Here is a 21,888-nt window from a genome sequence, read left to right as displayed (position 1 = left end):
TTAACAAAAGAAATATAATGTCAAATAAAGTATTTATTTCGAAGTAGCACCTCACAAATTACATAAGAATATCATGTAAATAAGTAAATGGATACTTAACACAAGCGAATGACAATAGTTGAACATTGTTAGAGCAGAACAAACTTCTGAATAAAAAGTATACATAAGGAGGTTACATTTAACGAAAATTTCCTTTAGTGTAGATCGTATAACCCCTGTTATTAATGAAGTTATAGTTCCTAACCGCAACACATGCATGCCATAATAATACTGAAGCAATTTAAGATAGCTTATAATTAAAAGCAAGCTTAATAGTATTTTGGAGGAGGTGGTGGTGAGTTATAGAGGTATGGTGGATGATTGGGAACATGAGGAGGTGGAGGTGACTGCAGCGGATAAACATATACGTGGGGTGGTGGAGGTGAGTGGGCTAGAGGAGGTGGGGATTTATAGATATATGGTGGAGGTGGTGAGTGGACAGGTGGAGGAGGAGATTTATAAATATATGGTGGTGGTGGTGAATGCACTGGAGGTGGTGGAGACTTATAGATATATGGAGGTGGTGGTGAGTGAATTAAGGGTGACGGTGTGTGATATGGAGGAGGAGGTGATTTGTAAACATATGGTGGAGGCGGTGAGTGAACTGATGGAGGAGGAGACTTGTAAATATATGGTGGTGGGGGTGAATGGACTAGTGGAGGTGGTGAGTGGACAGGAGGAGGGGGAGACTTATAGGTATATGGTGGTGGCGGAGAGTGAACAGGTGGAGGAGGAGATTTATAGACATATGGTGGGGGCGGAGAGTGGGTTGGTGGAGGAGGTGAATGAACCAGAGGAGGAGGTGATTTGTAAACATATGGTGGTGGAGGTGAATGGATTGGAGGAGGCGGAGAGTGGATTGGTGGAGGTGGAGATTTATAAATATATGGTGGGGGTGGGGAATGGACTGGTGGAGGAGGTGAGTGAATTGGAGGAGGAGGTGATTTGTAAACGTATGGTGGAGGTGGTGAGTGAATTGGTGGTGGAGGGGACTTATAAATATATGGTGGTGGAGGTGAATGCACTGGAGGAGGCGGAGAATGAACTGGTGGGGGAGGAGATTTATAGACATATGGAGGGGGTGGAGAGTGGATTGGTGGAGGAGGAGATTTGTAAACATACGGTGGAGGCGGTGAGTGAACAGGTGGAGGAGGAGACTTATAGATATATGGTGGTGGAGGCGAGTGAATTGGTGGAGGAGGTGATTTGTAAACATACGGTGGAGGTGGGGAGTGGACTGGTGGAGGGGGTGAGTGAACTGGAGGAGGAGGTGATTTGTAAACGTACGGTGGAGGTGGTGAGTGAACTGGTGGAGGCGGAGAGTGAACTGGAGGAGGTGGAGATTTATAAACATATGGTGGTGGCGGAGAGTGGACAGGTGGAGGAGGTGAGTGAACAGGAGGAGGAGGCGATTTGTAAACGTACGGTGGAGGCGGTGAGTGGACTGGTGGAGGAGGTGATTTGTAAACATACGGTGGAGGCGGAGAGTGAACTGGTGGAGGTGGAGATTTATAAATATATGGTGGAGGCGGAGAGTGGACTGGTGGAGGAGGTGAGTGAACAGGAGGAGGAGGTGACTTGTAAACGTACGGTGGAGGCGGTGAGTGAACTGGTGGAGGCGGAGAGTGAACTGGAGGAGGTGGAGATTTATACACATATGGTGGAGGCGGTGAGTGAACTGGAGGAGGTGGAGATTTATAAGCATATGGTGGGGGCGGAGAGTGGACTGGTGGAGGAGGTGAGTGAACAGGAGGAGGAGGTGATTTGTAAACATACGGTGGAGGCGGTGAGTGAACTGGAGGAGGTGGAGATTTATAAACATATGGTGGGGGCGGAGAGTGGACTGGTGGAGGAGGTGATTTGTAAACGTACGGTGGAGGCGGTGAGTGAACTGGTGGAGGCGGAGAGTGAACTGGAGGAGGTGGAGATTTATACAAATATGGTGGAGGAGGTGAGTGAACAGGAGGAGGAGGTGATTTGTAAACGTACGGTGGAGGCGGTGAGTGAACTGGAGGAGGTGGAGATTTATAAACATATGGTGGGGGCGGAGAGTGGACTGGTGGAGGAGGTGATTTGTAAACGTACGGTGGAGGCGGTGAGTGAACTGGAGGAGGTGGAGATTTATAAACATATGGTGGGGACGGAGAGTGGACTGGTGGAGGAGGTGATTTGTAAACGTATGGTGGAGGCGGTGAGTGAACTGGTGGAGGCGGAGAGTGAACTGGAGGAGGTGGAGATTTATACAGATATGGTGGAGGAGGCGAGTGAACAGGAGGAGGAGGTGATTTATAAACGTACGGTGGAGGCGGTGAGTGAACTGGAGGAGGTGGAGATTTATAAACATATGGTGGGGGCGGAGAGTGGACTGGTGGAGGAGGTGAGTGAACAGGAGGAGGAGGTGATTTGTAAACGTATGGTGGAGGCGGTGAATGAACTGGTGGAGGCGGAGAGTGAACTGGAGGAGGTGGAGATTTATACAGATATGGTGGAGGAGGTGAGTGAACAGGAGGAGGAGGTGATTTGTAAACGTACGGTGGAGGCGGTGAGTGAACTGGAGGAGGTGGAGATTTATAAACATATGGTGGAGGCGGAGAGTGGACTGGTGGAGGAGGCGAGTGAACAGGAGGAGGAGGTGATTTGTAAACGTACGGTGGAGGTGGTGAGTGAACTGGAGGAGGTGGAGATTTATAAACATATGGTGGGGGCGGAGAGTAGACTGGTGGAGAAGGTGAGTGAACAGGAGGAGGAGGTGATTTGTAAATGTACGGTGGAGGCGGTGAATGAACTGGTGGAGGCGAAGAATGAACTGGAGGAGGTGGAGATTTATAAACATATGGTGGGGGCGGGGATTGGACTGGTGGAGGAGGTGAGTGAATCAGAGGAGGAGGTGATTTATAAATATACGGTGGAGGCGGTGAGTGATTTGATGGTGGAGGAGACTTGTAGATATATGGTGGTGGAGGTGAATGCACTGGAGGAAGCGGAGAATGAACTGGTGGAGGAGGAGATTTATAAACATATGGAGGTGGTGGAGAATAGATTGGTGGAGGCGGTGATTCGTAACCATAAGGTGGAGGTGGTGGAGATTTATGTTCATGTGGATGTGGTTTATGATCATGGGGTGGATGTTCTTCATGCTTTGGAGGTAATTCATGATCTTTTTTAGGTTTTTCATGAGGGTAAGGTTTCTTATCATGATCTTCATCATCAGGCTTAGCAATGACACTAATTGCAAGTAGGCAAAATGCCACTAAGTAGATGAGTCGAGGCCAGTGCCTCGACCCTGAGAAGGTTCCCATAATATATGGTTTCTTGTGTAGCTCAGATCTTTATTAGTACTCTCTTTTCCTAGAGACCCTAATGATCTATGCTTGGTTCACAAAGTTTGCATTCTTGCTACCCTTTATATAGTGTTGCCCTTCAATCATGCATGAGACCATTCCTTTTGTAAATGCATCAACAGTCTGGAATTCAAGACTTAAAATATATATTACCATGTGTTTTTAATATTTAAAGGCATTTTATATTTCCGACGATTGTGGGCTATATGAACAAATTAAAGTCAATGACTATATTATGGAGATGTCAACGGCATTGTTAGATCGGATCAAATTTATTATAAACTAGTATTTTTACCCATAATAATGGGAATATAATTTTTTTAAAGTTATAGTCCATTTTGTTCTATAGTATAAATTATGCATTGCACAAAAAAGTTATAAAATCAAACTATTTTTACAAAAAAAAAAAATTGTAGGTTGACAAAAGTTTTTGGCTAAGAAGACCAAGATATCTGTAGATAAAAAAAATTAAATAATAAGATTTTTAGTTATTATTTTTATATAAAAAAATTTAATTTTTTATTAATAATTAATTTTAATATTTGTTATCTAAAATTTAAAACAATTTAACGTGTATACTTTTACATTTAATTAGGTGTTAACTGTTAAGTTTGTTGCAAAAATAAAAATAATTAATTTTTATACTTGCTATTTAAAAATAATATTTTTTCTCCGTGTGCATATAAAAATATAAGGAAAGTATGGGGAGCCAATGAAATATTTATACAATGCGCACAATGGAGGTTTAGGGAGTATTAGAGATATAACAATTAGTGTTAGAATTCCAAAATCAACTTAAGTTTTTGGGATGAATGGTTTTATGACATGAGATGTTTATTATCCCTAGTACCAGATGGTTATTTTAAGGGTTAATACTCAAATTAGTCCCTGAAAGATCACCCGATCTTCATTTTCGTCCCCGAATGTTTTTTTTAATCAAATTAATCCCCGAAAGATTTAAATGGAAACCACGTTCGTCCTTCCGTTAGGTCACTGACGTCGCCGTTAGAAACTGCTGACGTGGAGTGTGACTTGGCTGCCCACCCTAACACCTGGCATGGTGTGTGTATTGCTGACCAGATATGTTTAGTGTGTTGCATCAATTTGGTCCCCAAGTGTGAGATTAAAAAACCCTAATTCCCAACCTTCGAAGAACATGGTTCCGTTGATTGAGCGTTGTCGCAGACCCAGGTGTTGTGCTTGCAGGAGGAAGTTGGTCTTGGCGCCATGATGGGAAGCGGAAGTGGAGGGGCCGGTCGTGGGTTTCCATCGCCGTCACAGAGTAGTTATACATCGAGCTCGTCCATGCGAAGAAGAAGACAAAACCATGAAGAAACCTGTTTCTGCGGTTTGAAAACCTTGATTAAGAAATCAGGGACATCAAAGAACCCAGACCGGTTGTTCCATACCTGTGCAAGATATCGGGTGAGTTTAATTTTGTATGAATCATAGCATGATGTTGGCTTCTACTCTTGTTCTGGGCTTTACACTGTTGTTCAATTTTTCCAGAAAGGGAACCATTGCAATTTTTTTAAATGGGTGGAAGAAAATGAAGATGTAGCTGTTGCAGAGGGTTCCAGGGGTGTCCCAGAAATGGAAGGAGAACTGGACATTGACTATGAAGATTGGAAGATTAAGTTAGCATGGAGAATAGGTAGTTTAGAAGCAGAAGTTAGAGCACACAGAATGTTATTGTGCTTCATGTTCACTATTGTGATGCTAGTCATCTTAGTAGGAGTGTTAGTTTGCATCTCAGATATGTACAAGTAGGGCTGGTTTTGTTGTTTCCAGTACCCTAGCTAAAGTATTGTAATCTGAAACCAGAGTTTATCAATGGCTATTTGGTTTTTGGATAACCTGTGGTGAAAAGATAAAATGTAAAGAAGCAAATGGCAAACCAGACACATAACAAGATAATAAAGTTTCTTAAATTTCTTAATATGAAGTTTCATAACAAAAGGTAGTAGAATTCCTAAAAGTGATTCAACAGAAACACTTCATACCAAGGCATAACATGCACCCAAAATAGAGTCGTTACAAAACATTGATGCTAGATATTGTTTAACAGAAACATAAACATGTCTTTCTTAGTCTAAAGCCTAGAACAAAAAAAAAAGGTTGCATATGTTTAGATGGATGTGCTTCAGATGGCGTCGTCTTTCTTCCTAGGCCGTTTGAACCCTGGAGTCGGGACGAAGGTCATAAAACTTGCAAGCTTCTTGGTTGTGGCAGCACTAGATCCTCTAATTGTTCCAGCAGAAATTGGAGCTTTTGCTATTGGGGGAGCAGGTTGGGGAGAGGCAGCTCTTTTCCCCTTTCCCTTACAAACTTGAAGCTTTGGTGGTCTTCCCCTCATTTTAGCCTGCATGACATGGTAAACACCAAACTGAGAAACTAAACAGCTGTAGTGAAATGAAATTGAAGTTAAAGCAGTAAAGCAAACCGGTGTTGTTTCAGTGGTTGCATTTGACCGCTTTGGTGGTGGGGAAACAGACAGAGGGAGTGGATTATGCAGAGTTGCACTATCAGCATCAGTTGGGAGCTCGTTTGGTACATCAGAAGGGAGCTCATTTGGTACATCTGTGTTCGGGTTAGTTAAAGCCAGTTGCAGCTGCATTAAACGTGATTCTTCTTCAGCATCAGCCTGTTTCTTCTTCTGGCATGTTCTCTTGTTGTGTCCAACCTCACTACAGAACATGCATCGGATGGGGTTATATTTTCTCTTCATTCTTGTCTTGGACCCAGATCCTCCCTCATCTTTGTCTTTTCTTCTGTTCTTTGTCGGTCTACCTGGTTTGGGCTTAATTGGAGGGGGAACTGGGGCAGGACGACCTGTTTTTTCCCATAACTCTTGGCCCTTGACTGGATTAACATGGAAAGCATACGTTTTTCGGTGTGATTCCATGCTTAACCACTCATGGCAGTAATCCTCAGCCCTCTTATCATTCTTATCTTGTATACAGGATATGGCATGCATACAAGGCATACCTGTGGCAGCAGTTAATATCTCAGACATAGTTTTGCAGTGTAAGAAAAGTACACTTCAGAATCTTAATCTTAATATAGGGTGAGAATTTATACCTGTCAATTGCCAGAATCTGCATGTGCAAGTTCGATTTCCTAAGTCAACAACCATTGTTGTTGGCCAGCCGTGAACCTCGTATAACTCCTCATTCTGATCACCACTCCATTGTGGGCTCCAATGCTGAGAAAGCTTTGTCATTGCCTCCAGCCTGCTCTGTTGCACTGGAGGCAGAAGACCTTGGTAGTTGGCCAGTTTTTCCCTATTGTCAATCATGGATTTCATTATGATCCTCCTAACCTCCTCCGCCAGTGTAAGGATAGGCTTACCCCTATCATGTTTGGTCCTTGCATTAAATGATTCACAGGCGTTGTTACAGATAGTGTCCATTTTAGGCCCTTCACGAAAATGAGATTTCGTCCATGCTTCTCTCGGCCACTTATCCAGATAAGCCCAGGCTCGTTCATTCAACACCTTCACCCTCTTCATATTTCTTTCAAACTCAGTAACGGTTCTAGACCTAGCACATTCCCACAGCAGCTCCTTCAATTGTATACTGCCCCACTGTTTAGAAAAATTCCTCCACAGATGCCAGACGCAAAATCTGTGGTGAACTCGTGGCATCACATCCTGCATGGCTGGGATCAATCCCTGCAACATAACATTTCGTCAACAACAGTTTGCAGTGAATCAGCAATGAAATTGCATGTTCATTAAATCAAACAAGTCCAACTACGTATTTCATTAAATCAAACTAGTCCCTAAAAGAAATTAAAGCAGTCAAATAAGTCCTTAAAAATCATTTCGTGAAGCAAAAAGGTCCTTACCTTCTGCATATCCGAAATGAAGGCCCAACCATTTTCTCTGTAGTCACCGATATCATTCTGCAACATCTCAAGAAACCAGTGCCAGTTATCTCTGTTCTCAACATCCACAAACGCATAAGCTATGACGAAAACATGATTGTTAGCGTCCTGGGCACAAGCGGTCAGCAGCTGCCCTCCATGCAAGCTCTTCAAAAAGGCGCCATCCAAGCCAATTAACGGTCTACACCCGGCCTTGAATCCTTTCTTACACGCCTCCAGACATACATAGAACCTTTGAAATTGTGGAGGACCCTCAGGCATGGGAATGACTCCAACCTGAACTGTTGAACCTGGGTTGGTGGTCCAGAGTTGGTTAGCATAATCCCAGATCAGTCCGTATTGTTCAACTTCATCCCCTTCCACTACTTTTCTTGCTGCCTTTAAGGCCCTAGTAATGCAGGTCCTATTAAGCTTAACGTTGCACTTCCTGACAAACCAGTCATATACCTCTCTATGCTTCATAGTTGGGTGCTTTCTAAGCTTAGGAACCAGCTTACCTAATGTCCACTCTTGTGTTGCAGCCCTGTTCTTTCTCTTTCTAGGACAACTATGTTCATCAACTAGTGTCTTAATCTGCCATACCCCATTCTGCTTATTACATGCACAATAAACAACCCATGGACATCCTTCTGTTTTACATACAGCCCTCACTCTCACATTATCATTTTTAATGAAATTGATATTCCTACCCCATTGTATGGTATAATCTCTAGTGGCATTCATGAAGTGTTGTTTGGACTTAAAGATCATGCTAACCTCAAGCTTCAGAGTTCCAAATTTTGCCTTTTCATTGTATGGTGTATAAACAGTAGGCTCCTCCTCATCAGAGTCCAGGACCTTATCCATATCTTCCGAGTGCCAGGAGTCACAGTCGGATTCAGTCTCACTACCAGAATCCTCTCCAGAGTCTGTCAATCCAATCACAACACAGAGGTCAGTTATCAAACTAATATGTCTGTTAAAAATAAAAAAACATGATTAATATAAGTCGAATTAGAAACCATCAGTTACCTGAATCTGATGGCTCATCCTCTTCAATGTCTTCGTAGCTAGAGTCATCTGTGTCAATAACCTTGTCTTCCTTTCTAGAAGATGCTGGTCTGTGCTTCTCTCTAAAATTATTCTTTCGTGTACCTCTACTTTCAAACTCTTCACCCCCACTGTCAGTGTCACTAGCATCTCCCAATCCTTTGGTGGGTTTATATAGACTGTCCTCAGCACTCTCATATGACTCATGAGAGTCACTATCATCCTGAATAGGGGGTGGCTTAACAGCTCTCCCAGATCTAGTGCAATGCTGAGTTGGGTTGTTCTTGTTTTTAGAGTTTGACTTCGTTGGAGGTTGGTGCCTACTTCCTGCCTTAACAGCAGTGGTAGGATTTGCAGGTTGGGAAAAGCTTCTTGGTTGGAACTTGGGCTGCTGTTTGGGCTTTGGAGTGGGCTGAGAACTACACTTTCTGGTGGGGGCAGAAATGGGCTTCTTAGTGGGCTTTTCACTGGGCTCAGAATTGGGCTTTTCCTTGGGCTTCTCTGCTTGCTGGGAAGACCTTGTCTTGGGCTTAGCATAGTCCATGTTCTTGTGGTGAGGACTGGGTCCAGCAGAGTTGGGAGTGGCTTTGGCTTTATTTTTGGGAGTGGGATGCAGAGGCTTTGTTGACTCCCTCTGTGAGTGGCTCATTGTGGGCTGGGATGCAACTTTCCTTGCTTGCATTGCAGGCTGTGTGCTGGGCAGCTTCAAGAAGGGTGCATTGGTTGGCAAGATGACATCATCTTCCTCACTCATGCATTCCACCACGTGTGGCTCTGAAACTCCATGTTCAAAGTATATGTTCATCACATTGTGATTCCTCCTACAGGTCTTACACAGTTTCAGCAAGTCTTTATCAGTCTCCAACTTCCTCAGCCCTTTCTCAAGCGACAGCCAAGGAACCTTCCACCAACATAAACCCCCCCAGCATATCCCAGTTGCTTATAGTATCCTTTAACAAAAAATACATCCAACGTATCCCCATCCACCCCCACCAACACTTCCGTATTATCTGGTTCGTATATTCTACTTCCTTTCTCATCATTTCTAAAGCTTCCACCATGATGAAAAATGAACGTCATCGGAGGACCCTCCATCTTAGAAGTGCAAGGATCGCCAAACCCTATACAAAAATTAACAAGGAACATGAAAAACACTAAATCATCACCAACACAGACCCTAAACCACTAACCATTACTCCATTAACACAAGCCATACTTAACACTTTTCCTAAGCCAAAAATACAGACTCTTTCCTAATTTACGCATTCACCCGTTCATAAACCCAACCCTGGAATAAAACCCTAGACCCTATTCACTAACAGATTGTTAACGATCACTCAATCAAATAATGCGGAAACTACGGTTTTACACACTTTTACCAGAGGATTTTGGCAACATACAAAAAAGGTTACCTCTTTCTTCGAACGCAGAAACAACACTCTGTTCTTTCCTTCAGGTTTCCCACTGGGCTCCAGAGCAGACGCACCAACAATGCTCCACGCCGACTCCAACGGTTGCGTTCAATGGGGCAGTCTTCTTCGTCTTCCTGTTGCTTGCTTAGGGGGCAGAGAAACAGAGACTCAAGCTTACTTTGAAGAAGAACAACTGAGGTTAAACACCAAAGACACAGTGAAAAACGTTTCACTATCCCCTCAAAACGCAAGCGTTTCATTGCGACACGCTGGAGTGACCAAACGGCGTCGTTTGGTTGGGGTGGGCAGCCAAGTCACACTCCACGTCAGCAGTTTCTAACGGCGACGTCAGTGACCTAACGGAAGGACGAACGTGGTTTCCATTTAAATCTTTCGGGGATTAATTTGATTAAAAAAAACATTCGGGGACGAAAATGAAGATCGGGTGATCTTTCAGGGACTAATTTGAGTATTAACCCGTTATTTTAAATATTATGAGTGATGTTCATTTTGTAACTCATATAGCCCATTGTACATATTGTATAAATAAATCATTGGCTCCCTAACAGGACTCAATATATAATTAGATATTAACATAAAAAATTATACTGATAGTTATAAAATTAACTCAAAATTAATTTTTTAAAAACAATTAAATTTTGATTCTAACTTTTAATTATAACATTAGTATTCTCTCAAAATTATATGTAATAAATATTTGAAAGAAGAGAAATGAGAATATAGAATAGAAAGATTAGCGATGAAAATTTAAAACTAAATAAAAAATTATATATAATAACAATAATAATGATATTTTTTATTTAAATTATATTATTTTGTTAATTTTGTTTTCTATAGAAGAGAAGGATAGAAAAAATAGAGAAAGAGAGAAAAGAGAGAGAAATATAAAGATGAAGAATGAGAGTGAGAGTGAGAGTTTGTTAATTTTGAAAAAAAATTATTTTAATTGTAAAAAATACTGGATGATATATTTTAATTTGTCAAATTACTAATATAAAATATAAATTATATATAGAGTAAAAATAGTAGAGAGAAATAAAAAATAGAAAGAGGTAGATGAGATAATTTAGAAAGGGAGTTTATTAATTTTGAAAAAAGTATTTTCTCTCAATTTTAATAAGAGAGTGTCATGTGACACATTTGATTATTAAATTAGATAGTAATATATGATACATAATATAGGTATATTTCAATTTTAATTTTAATATTTTAATATTTTTAATTTTAATACAATTAAAGAATGTCATGTTGCATATTTTGATTGTCAAATTAGTAATTAGTCATTGATATTGATAACGATATATAAAATAGATAGAGTGGTTGAAGGAATGAGAAAAATAGAGAAAAGAAAGAGGAAGGAGGGGAGAACTTTTTAATTTTAGAGGGAAATATTTGATTTCAATTGTAATAAGGGAGTGACATGTGACATATTTTGGTTGTAAAATTAATAACGACGAGAGAAGAATTCTTTAATTTTGGAGGAAAAAATTTAATTTCAATTACAATGAGAGAGTGACATGTGACACATTTTGATTATAAAATTAGCAAAGAAGGGAGGAGAATTTCTTAATTTTGGAAGAAAAAATTTGATTTCAATTGCAATGAAAAAAGTGACATGTGACACATTTTAGTTGTAAATTAGAGATATATAATAGATATATAAAAAAATAGTCTAAAGTAGTATTGTGATGAGTAAATAACACGTGAGATTTCAAGTTTCATAAAATTATTATGTTATCTTTACAATAACATAGAAATAAGCATCTATCTTAAAACTATATTTATACTTTCATAAAGAATAACATTTATATAATTAATCTAGCATTAATTTCATAATTTTACACATTAAATATCTAATTCTATAAAAAAAAATTATAATATAAAAAATGTTATTAATTCATATTAATAGTCTAAATTCTAATATTATATATCTTATTTGAAGAATACATTTTTATTTTATGAGGTGGTTAATTTAGTTTTATTAATCCTCAGATGAGGTGATTATTAAATAATTATATCAATGATCATCAAGGAAGTTAAATAATACTCAATAAGTGCATGCACTTCCCTAATCTGTAGTCTCCTAGCTTACTATACATAGATGAGCAATCACTTAATGCAAGTTGTTTTAACTTTTAATTATAAGAAATTTTTAATCAAACATTTTGCCTCCCAATAAATAATTTATATCCTCCAAAGTTATTAAAATGTACTTCTATCAGACAAATTATTGATTAATTTTCTGTCAATTTAGAGGCCTAATAATTATTTTACAATAAAAGTTATTAAAAAATTATTTATCTAATATACATATTAAGAATTTAATTGAAAATGATAGAATCACTAACCTATCTAATGAGAGTAATTTTTAAAAATTTGTTTAGAATAATAAAAATTTATTTTAGACCAAAGTATTCAATTTGAAATTTGTTTAGCATTAATTTAGATGTTTACTTGATAACATTTAATTTTACTTGCTTGTTATAATTACCGCTTCATGTTCCCCTAATACGCTAAGGGAATTAATTAAGGACCTATATTAATTCTTCATCATCTGCTCAAAGGTTGACCTTGTGAACCATTTATATATCTCATGTCATGTGATTACATACACTATATTACAGTAATTAACTCAATAAAATTATATGGTGCAGGTTTACTACCATACATGAGGTTGATCTAATTGGAAGAACTGCACATGCTAATTTTATTAATTAAATAATTAATTACTAAAGTATATGTTGTAATCTGTTTAATTTAGACGTGATGCAGGGCTAATTTGTTGCTGATACATTGTTACCTCGGATCATGTTGTTTAGAATTTCAATGCCATATTATATACTATACCAGATGATTTATATACTTGACTGATTTATATACTGCATCATGGACGAAATATATATATTGATTTATAAGGGTAATAATGATCATAGTATATAAACTTTAGCAACACTAATTATAGCTACTACCCAAGATGAATTTGAGTCTTACTTTTTGGAATCTCTTGGTTACTTGACTTGCAAGATTTTTCAGTAATTCAGACTACTACTACTACCTAATATTTTTAGATAAAGATTAGAAAGAATAATGTTCAATACAGGAATGGCTAGCTGCTATATCTGTACTTTTAAGTTTTGGTATCTTAAATGAAGATTTGAATCACAAGCCATAGCCTCTAGGGATTGTATCTACCGAAAAAATAGGATAGGGATATTGTACTATATATATATATAAAAAATCAAAAACGTTATTTGTACACAAAAATCAACCATCAATATATTTGTATATAAATATATGTGTGATTTAATTTATTTTTAATATATATTTATATTTCAACATGTGTTTTATATTGGTGGCTGATCTTGGTGACTGACGTAGTATGATCCATATATAATATGTGCAGATAAAATTTAAGAGAAAATTTAAGGAACTAACAATTTTTAGTATTTTTTTATCATTTGACTTGCACAAATACTAAATTATCTTTAACAAATAAATTTTATTAATTTATATAGTGACGGATCCAAAAATTTTTTATAACGAGAGCAAAAATACACTAAAATAAATTTTGTTAAATATCAATATATTTATAATTTGAAAGACATAAAAAAATATTTATAATTTTTAAAACAAAATTATATATATATATATAAACTAATAATTTTACTTATATTTATAATAATTATGTCTAAGAATTAAAATAAAGAATATAAATTAGAATTCAATCAAAAAGTTAACTTTTTCAACCAATTTCAATCAATATCAGTCAATTTTTTTTAAATTATGTTATTTATCTTAAAATTTAAACCCTAAAGTCTCTAAAAAATTGAGAATTTTTATAGTTAAAAAATAATTAATGTTGGATAACTAAAAGTCAGCTTCGTATAAGTTTTTATTATTTAATATATAAATAATATTTTTTTATCTACTCAACCAATTTTTGAAAAAAAATAAAAACTTTATTTATATTTAAAAAACTAAGCAACAGTTTAGTAATTAATTGATTGACTATTTTAAAAAGAACATTATCACTATTTATTAATTTTTTATTTTTAATTTTGATACCAAATTAAATTTAATGCGACATATATAATTACATATTAAATTTAACAAAATATGTTTTTAACATAATTCTCAAAAAAGATAATTTATAATTTAATATAAGAAGAAAGATAATATAATAATAGAATTAAGTATATTTATTTATATATAATTATTATTAATTTTTCATCACCCAGTTGCGAGCAAGTGCTCCTTCTCTCCCCAACCTAAGTCTGTCCCTAAATTTATGTGTGCAAAATTCTGATAAATATATGTGCAAACTATATATTTTTTGTATGTAAAATATTTGTAAATATGGATGCAAATTATTACTAGCCATGTATCATTGCTCAAAATTTAATCCACCAACTTTTCTTCTTAATTTTGGATCCTACAACCAAACTATAATGCAAAGTCAACTATGAATCTATGATTATATATTTGCTAGTATTTCTTATTTCTGTTCATCACTGATCCCGTGAATGCAGATGCATGTAACCTTCTTTTTATGAATTATACATATGTTTATAATAAGCTTGGTGCTTGGTGTAAGTACTACAAATATTTTGACATGGTGTGTGTAATGAGAATGATATTGTTTACTTTTTAAGTACTACAACTATTTTGTATGTGTATATATGTTGTGACTTGAAAAATAAAATTGCAGGCTTGGCAGTGTTTGTCGGTTTGGCCAGCTAAAGAAATTGTAATAACTATACTTAGAATGTTAATTAAGGGGAAACCATTGATGCTCCTTTATATTCCACATGTTCCCTCCTTGTATCTCTCCGCGTAAATATGATGATGAGAATGAGATTTATTATTATCTATCTTCTCAAGGGCAATGTACATTCTCTATAATAAATTAATCACACTAAGATCCACATATGTGATACACTAAATTGGAAGAAAATTAACTATATGGTAAGAAAGTAATTTCTCTTAGGCAACCATGTCAAATGATAAGCAATATGCTATACTATTTAGCGGGTTGTTATTCTTTAATTTTTTTTTTACTCTTATTTATTTAGGTTAAAATCATTAAGACTACCATTGAAAGAGTGACTGAGATTGAGATACAAAGATTAAATTTAATATCTATATTGTATTTGGTGTAAAGTGTACAACATTGGGTTATGCCTCAGTATCATGTTTGATTTAAAATAAATATGGAGACTAAGGGATAAATTTAAAATGTGAAAAGTTAAATAAAAATATTTAAAAAAAAAATAATATTAAAGTTTCAGTATCCACTTTAAAAATTTCAATCTCTTATCCCTTTTTAGAGGTATCCAAGAAATTGAAAGTTTGTGTTCCGAGATTAAAAAATCTCTAATCACCAAACAAACTCACCAGGTGAGATCCTTTACTTTTTAGGGTGTTTTATCACATAGGTTTAAAAAAAAAAAAAAGAAAAGGACAAATAGATCTTTGACCTTTTGTTAAAAAATAGGGTAAAGTATATTTTTTGTCCTTAAAGTTTGATAAAAGTTTCAAAAATACCCCTAAGTTTTATTTTATTTCAATTTTATCCAAAAAGTTTTCGATTTGCATCAAATATACCCCTGATAATTTTTCAAAAAATTTAAGACCAATTTAACAACAATTTCATAAGAACAACCCTTAACACAAGCAAATCAAGTATAATTTTCATGCATTATTGTTAGATTGGTCTTAAATTTTTTGAAAATTTAGCCGTCGAGGGTATATTTGATGCAAATCGAAAACTTTTGGGACAAAATTGAAACAAAATAAAACTTAGAGGTATTTTTGAAATTTTTGCCAAACTTCAAGGACAAAAAATATACTTTACCCAGAAAAATAATATTAAAGATTCAGTATTCGACTTTAGAAATTTTAATCTCTTGTCACTTTTTAGAGGTATTGAAAAAACTGAAAGTTTGTGTTTCGAAATTAAAATATCTCTAATCACCAAACACAATAGTCGATCTCAATCCTCCAACCCACTTCAGTCCCATAAAACAAACTCACCAGGTGAGATCCTTTACTTTTTATGGTGTTTTAATTTATCACATAGGTTTAAAAAAAAGGAGAGGCCATGCAACATGTCTTAACAATATAGACATTGATCCGTAATGAAAATTGTATTCCATTTAAGAAGTAATTGGTTATTTAAACCAATGCCAAGCAAAATGACTTATTAAAAGTTGACACAAACAAATCCTAATAAGAATTGAGTAATTGGTTGTTTTACTTAATTTTCGTCACCATCTTTTGTTGTAGAGAACAATAATGAATTCTAAGAGCCTCCAGAACTATACTTCTTTCCCAGGAGAAGGATCTGAAGTTTGTCATAGCCGGCAAGGACGCCGGCGCTAGCCATGGCGCGAAGGATGTTAGCACCGGCACCTTTGAAGAGTGATTTTGAACCTTCCTTCTTCAGAATTTGGGAGAATGCATCTATGGAGCTCTTATACTTGATGGCTTCTCCTGATGTCATCATCATCCTTCTACGGACAGTGTCTATTGGATAGGAGGCAAATGCTGCAACATTTGTAACAACCCATCCCAGAGCAAAACTTGCCATGAAACTATCCTGTAATATCCAAAACAAGAATAATGAAACCAAACACATGGTGTGTGTAACTTATTTCAGATACAAATAGTTTTTAAATTTAATTTAACTCTGGTGTGTTGTGTACAACTGTTTAGATCTTTAGGTTGAAAGAAACATCATAAGGCTTTAATTCCCAAATAAATTTTTTTTAATAGTCATCGTCATATTCCGTGCCAACATACCATTTATTCGCCGTTAGATGTGGTACGACTTTTAATGTAAGTACACATTCTGGTTTCATTTATAAGCGGATGGATGATATGTCGACACAGAATACGATAATAACTATGTTCAAATAATAATATTCTTAATCATTAAAATAATTTTTGTTTATCGAGCGCAACCATAATTTTATGCTATACTAATTACTAACAGATCATTAATAGTATAACTAGAACTAGAACTAGAATCATATGTAACATTAGTGTAATTCTTAACAAGGGTTTAGAAAGGATAGTAATGGAGTAATGACTGACCTGCAATGATCCTACCAAGATTACAGGCTTAACAGAATCATAAATTCCAAAGTACAAACCCCGGTAGACAATGATTCCGGCAAGAGAAATGTTGAAGCCACGGTAGAGGCCAGCAATGCCATCAGATTTAATGGTCTTCCTGTAAACATCCACCAAACCATTGAACTGCCTCTGTCCACCAGCCTTGGCATCATTGGTAAGCCGAGTTCTAGCATAATCCAGCGAATAAATAAACACTGACGACGAAGCTCCGGCAGCGCTCCCGGATAACAAGTTACCTCCAAACCACTTCCAGTACCCATCTCTGTCCTTATTGAAGTTGAATAGTCCCTTAAAGTAGTCTTTAAATGCAAAGTTCAAGGCCTGTGACGGAATTTTATACAATTACTTGTGTGACAAGTTATTACAATGCAAGGTTCAAGCACATGAAAATAATTAGGCAAATAAAATAACCTGTGTTGGGAAGTAACGGATAACATTAACAGTGTTCCCTCTCCAGAGTGAAGTGATCCCTTCGTCTCGGATCGATCTGGCAAAGCAGTCTCCGATCCCTTTGTAGGGTTCGGAGAGCCTGCCAGCCTTGATCATCTCATCTTGGTTTTGAAGTAGAAGCTTTGCGCGCTCAAGCGGCGCTACTGCAGTCTTGGAAACTGCAGCAGACACTCCTCCCATGAGAAAATTAGTGGCAAAAGTTGCAAAGCTTTTCTCTGATGGAGATTGGACAAACACAGCTGAACCTGCAGAATGCACATCACTTGAGGAACTTGCTTTGCATGATGCTGCCATCATAGCATACTTTAAACCACCATTTGAGTAGGTTCCATATGGAAATTGTTGCTGATGCTGCATAACAGGAAACTTTTGCACCATTGTTGGGTGCTGTTGGTTCCTACCAGCCATCACTGCTTAGTAAATTGTAGTGTTCTTAGAACAAACTATAATAACCTGCACGGCTGCACCAGAATATATATGTTAGTGCCTGGAGTTATTTATGAACTATTGTAAATTTGTAATTCAATGAAATTATACTTATTATGTAGTTGTAATATTAATAGTAAAATATCATATCATATCAACTCATATTTCATTCATTATTAGATTCAATGTAAATTCCATTTAATGTATGAACACATAAAACAACTCTAAAATACACTAAGAAACAGAAAAGTTGAAGTCAAACCATGGAATACAAGAGAGATTGTACCTTTGTGTCCTTGAATTCTGGAATTTTGAACAAGACACCAATTTTTTTTTGTTTTCTTTTCTCTCGTTTACTTGGCTTAGATGAAGAATTAGCTCCTTTATAACTGTATAAATATGAGTGCTTTCAAGCATGCATGGTATTGGTAGGCGCAACTACTGCGTTGAAGAATCAACAAGTTGAAAAAGTTAAACGCAAGTAAACCTGTTTATATTCCTAGAAAATTGGAAAGGTGTTGTCATGGAAATTTCTCTTTTCCTGTTTATATTTGACCCCATTTTTTTTTCTGTGATACAACTTACGCGCTTTCCAAATGATTTTTTGTTACCTGGAAAAATCTAATATTCTCATTGACTAGTCTTTCATTGCATCATATCTACTATAAAATGCCTTGAAATAATAATGGGATTCACTGTGTTTTAGATTTTAGAACGTTGGAAAATGGAACTATTTTGATGTTAGACATCCAATTTTATTTTTGTGTTTTTAGAAAGAAAAAAAAATTGATTTCATTTATTAAACCCTAATGATTAATAAAAGTCTAATTCTGCAGATTAAGATCTATAGTACACCTTTCCCAGGTGGAGAAAACAAATTTGAATACGTCTCATAGACCATGTCATATGACATAAAAAATTAGGAAGATTTTCAAGTGTACCGTATATATCAGTGATTTTTAACCGTTGATTTTAACTATATATATTATATATATTTTTTAAAATTAAGATCAACGGTTAAAAATCACTGAAACACCGATATGACAGCACACTTGAAAATTTTCCAAAAAACTATAGTGATATATTATTGGAAAATTTTCAAATGTACTGGTATTCCAGTGTTTCAGTGATTTTTAACCGTTGATTTTAGTTATAAAAAGTATATATAATATATATAATTAAGATCGACGGTTAAAAATTACTAAAACACCGGTGTACCGGTATACTTGAAAACTTTTCTATATTATTAGGAACATTAGCATCATACGTAACATAACAAAAAGCATCTAGATGTTCCAAAACATTGTTGACAAAAACAAAAATGGCGTGATTATCATGGTTTAATCACAGAAATGAGAAAGTGGATACAGGCTTTCATGAAATTTTTCTTGACAAAAGCAAAGCTAATACAAATAAAATTGGTAACTGATTCTTTTACTGTTTACAGTTGACACCAAACCTTTTACTGTACAAAATATACAGTCACAGAACCTAAAAACTAAGTCATGAAAATGTTAAATGTATTGACAATATACAAAGTCAAAACAAATCTCAAGTGTCTTAAGGCAACATTCATCCATTTCTGAGTCACAGTCATTACATGGTTGTGGAATACTGGGAAAGCGTTTATTCTCAATCCCCTCAATTCTAATGTCTTCTTGGCTTGGCACTGCAAAAGGTAATATGAGAAAAATAAATTGACAATATTATTTGTTTGTTCTTAAATGAGTGCCTCATTCAAAAGGGAAACGTCTGCTGAGCTAGCGCAATTCTCAACAGAGTCGAAATCTCAAGAACAATGACTATCACTATATCACTTATTTACCATGTCAAACTCTATTCATAAAATTTGACATGTTATCTAACCGTAATAACAAGCTATGAAACATATTATTAACAACAGAGTTTCATGTCATACATTGTTTTGGCAACGATGACCAACACCGGGGAGACAATGCTTTCAGCTAAAGTTGAAATGTTCCCTCCCTTGCGGTCTATTAATTCCGAGAGAAGCAGGGTCTAAGGACATCTCAGGCCTACTTAAATCTGTTTCCTGCTCTTTCTGCTTCAGTTTCAAGACCCTGCGCTCATTTTCCAATTTCATCCTCTCGTTCTCCAACCTCAGCCTCTCCAGCTCTCTATCCTTCTTGCTGCAGTATCTCAACCACTTAAATCGTTGTTTTTCGAGTTCAAGTGCTTGCACTTGGTAGCTCACTCTTTGCTCTTGAAGCTGCAACATCTTTATCTTGATCCACTCTCTTCGTTCCCTCACTGACTTTGTTGGGTCTTGAAAAACCCTTGCCATTTCAACTTCAAATTTGTCCATCTCAATAGATTGTGGCCAAAAATGGAAATCCTCCTCGCTCGATTTTCTTCTATCACAGAACTCATCCGCCCTCTCTCCATCCCCATGTGCATTATCCAAATCATCATCATCACTTTCATTGTTATCCTCAGCTTCATCCTCAGAGCCATTGTTATCTCTGGAGTCCCTGCCATGATCCAAAGAATAACCTTGTAAGTCAAGATCATGGAAGTTTGGTATCCTCTGCCCGTTATGGTAAGCACACATCTCCTTATAAAACAGGTGTTTTGAGCTCAGTATCTTTCTAACATCATCCTTTGCCTTAGCTGAGAGGTTTGGCATCGAATCCATCAGTGTAGGATTCTCAACCACTTGGCAACAAGTTCCCCTTCCAAGTATATCATTTAACCTCTTGTACCTCTTATTTAAGTCGTTAAACTTGTCCTCGCACTGCTGCGGCGACACATGACAACCCTTGCTTATCATTATCTTGGAGACGGTTTTCCACTTGCCCTTCTTTTGCAAGACACCGGATTTCCTTTTATGACCATCCGTGCCATTAATGGTTCCATCGTCCCCCACACAGCTCACCACAGCTATAAGAAGCTGAACCACATTGTCTGTCCACTTCATTCGCTGCCAAGGAGACCCCTTTTTGCTCTTCCCACCATCAAAATTCTCGCAATTCCCATCTTCTGCATCGTCATCATCGCTCAAATCATTACTATTGGCAGGATTAGAAGAAGCAATTCCCTTTCCTTTACCAAAATTCACCCCCGCATTCGACCCTTTGAGTTCCATGAGGCCAATTGGGTGATCATTTTCCAGATCAGTCCTCATATTCAAGTGATGCTGTCCCGTCACCGACGGATGACCCATCTGGGATTGTTGTTGGTGTCTATGAAATGGCAATTCGAGGTCCAAGATACCCCCAGCAGGACCACCTAAAAAACTACCTCCCAAACCAGAACTATTCATTCCTGGAACACAATCACCAAACCCTAATTCTCAAGCTTGGGATCCTTATTTCCAATTTTCTACAGTACAAGGCAAGAACAGAAGCTGAAATCTGAAATGGATTGTGATTATCAATCAGAACAGTGTTTATCACCAGCTGACTAAGCATGACAGTGACCAACATAAACCTGAAAAAAACTTATCATTTCTTCATACGCATCGCAGAATCTCAAGGGAAAAAAAAAAAACATACAATCAAGACAATCAACACATCAAAACGAAAAGAAAAGAAAAAAAAAAAAAAACACAGAGACATTAAGCGTAGAAATCATAAGTAGCTTGGTGTTTGGGACATGCAAGGTCAACAAGATATAAGAAGAGATTCATTCCTAGTGCAAATCGAAAATCCCAAGACAAAGTTAGTAAGCATTAGTTTGAAGAGCATTAGAAAACATGGGACATGAGTTAAAACAGATCTTACTATGTTGAACTTACCTTGCTGTGACCTGTGACCACGCTCAGTGGCACAGTGCTGCAAAGTGCAAACCAAACCGAGTCAGAGAAACGAAGGCGAAGACGGGACCAACTTATGAGCCCAGTCTCACTCTTTCATTTAGATGCATAAACATTTTTTAGACTTAAAAAAGTTTGACCCAAAAAAAAAAGACTTAACAGTTAAACTTCAGTTAATCAATTAATTTTAATGTCAATTCCAATTAATTGTTGCTACTTGCTACCTTCAATGCTCATATAATAACCAGTATTTATATGTTAATTTATGCATCAATAATGAAGTAACAACTAAATAAACTTGAGTCCCTTTTTTCGGGCCATGAAATGGAACAATTTATAGAAGCGATTAGTTTGGGTTAAATGGGCCGGA

At 36.5% G+C, this 21,888-nt stretch overlaps 4 protein-coding genes across 6 annotated transcripts; all 4 read right to left on the bottom strand.

Moving 5' to 3' along the window:
• Positions 1-109: 109 nt before the first annotated feature.
• LOC107610264 (uncharacterized) lies at positions 110-3,403 on the bottom strand. Its single transcript, XM_016312334.3, has one exon. It carries the CDS (start codon positions 3,336-3,338, stop codon positions 309-311), a length of 3,030 nt encoding a protein of 1,009 aa, XP_016167820.2. The 5' UTR covers positions 3,339-3,403; the 3' UTR covers positions 110-308.
• A 2,120-nt stretch (positions 3,404-5,523) lies between these two features.
• Positions 5,524-6,108, bottom strand: LOC148546997 (uncharacterized). Its single transcript, XM_088496505.1, has 2 exons — positions 5,824-6,108; positions 5,524-5,742 (listed from the first exon to the last, which is right to left on the bottom strand). Exons 1-2 carry the CDS (start codon positions 6,106-6,108, stop codon positions 5,524-5,526), a joined length of 504 nt encoding a protein of 167 aa, XP_088352631.1.
• A 9,718-nt stretch (positions 6,109-15,826) lies between these two features.
• LOC107614522 (ADP/ATP translocase 1, mitochondrial) lies at positions 15,827-18,382 on the bottom strand. Its single transcript, XM_088495944.1, has 4 exons — positions 18,030-18,382; positions 17,279-17,778; positions 16,826-17,188; positions 15,827-16,328 (listed from the first exon to the last, which is right to left on the bottom strand). Exons 2-4 carry the CDS (start codon positions 17,723-17,725, stop codon positions 16,032-16,034), a joined length of 1,107 nt encoding a protein of 368 aa, XP_088352070.1. The 5' UTR covers positions 17,726-17,778; positions 18,030-18,382; the 3' UTR covers positions 15,827-16,031.
• Positions 18,383-19,046: 664 nt separating this feature from the next.
• LOC107613731 (uncharacterized) lies at positions 19,047-21,645 on the bottom strand. 3 transcript variants are annotated; one of them, XM_016315861.3, is made up of 3 exons: positions 21,501-21,645; positions 19,662-21,117; positions 19,047-19,412 (listed from the first exon to the last, which is right to left on the bottom strand). In XM_016315861.3, exon 2 carries the CDS (start codon positions 21,024-21,026, stop codon positions 19,704-19,706), a length of 1,323 nt encoding a protein of 440 aa, XP_016171347.1. In that variant the 5' UTR covers positions 21,027-21,117; positions 21,501-21,645; the 3' UTR covers positions 19,047-19,412; positions 19,662-19,703. The 3 variants fall into 3 exon arrangements, with proteins under 3 accessions (XP_016171347.1, XP_016171346.1, XP_088352905.1); XM_016315860.3 differs by having other exon boundaries at positions 19,662-21,193; positions 21,501-21,620; XM_088496779.1 differs by having other exon boundaries at positions 19,126-21,117; positions 21,501-21,636.
• Between the last annotated feature and the right edge of the window lie 243 nt (positions 21,646-21,888).

Source organism: Arachis ipaensis, chromosome B8 (assembly GCF_059453495.1).
Source record: "Arachis ipaensis isolate K30076 ecotype BB chromosome B8, ASM5945349v1, whole genome shotgun sequence".
Lineage (NCBI taxonomy): Eukaryota > Viridiplantae > Streptophyta > Magnoliopsida > Fabales > Fabaceae > Arachis > Arachis ipaensis.
This window is presented reverse-complemented; position numbering and strand designations above follow the sequence as displayed.

Excerpts from the sequence above, each read along its gene's own strand:
- LOC107614522 (XM_088495944.1), bottom strand. The coding sequence starts at position 17,725 with ATGGCTGGTAGGAACCAACAGCACCCAACAATGGTGCAAAAGTTTCCT. Across the intron at positions 17,189-17,278 it reads TCCGTTACTTCCCAACACAG|GCCTTGAACTTTGCATTTAA; the intron begins GTTATTTTATTT and ends ATTCCGTCACAG. Across the intron at positions 16,329-16,825 it reads TCTTGGTAGGATCATTGCAG|GATAGTTTCATGGCAAGTTT; the intron begins GTCAGTCATTAC and ends TGGATATTACAG.
- LOC148546997 (XM_088496505.1), bottom strand. The coding sequence starts at position 6,108 with ATGAAGAGAAAATATAACCCCATCCGATGCATGTTCTGTAGTGAGGTT. Across the intron at positions 5,743-5,823 it reads CAACCACTGAAACAACACCG|GCTAAAATGAGGGGAAGACC; the intron begins GTTTGCTTTACT and ends CATGTCATGCAG.
- LOC107610264 (XM_016312334.3), bottom strand. The coding sequence starts at position 3,338 with ATGGGAACCTTCTCAGGGTCGAGGCACTGGCCTCGACTCATCTACTTA.
- LOC107613731 (XM_016315861.3), bottom strand. The coding sequence starts at position 21,026 with ATGAATAGTTCTGGTTTGGGAGGTAGTTTTTTAGGTGGTCCTGCTGGG.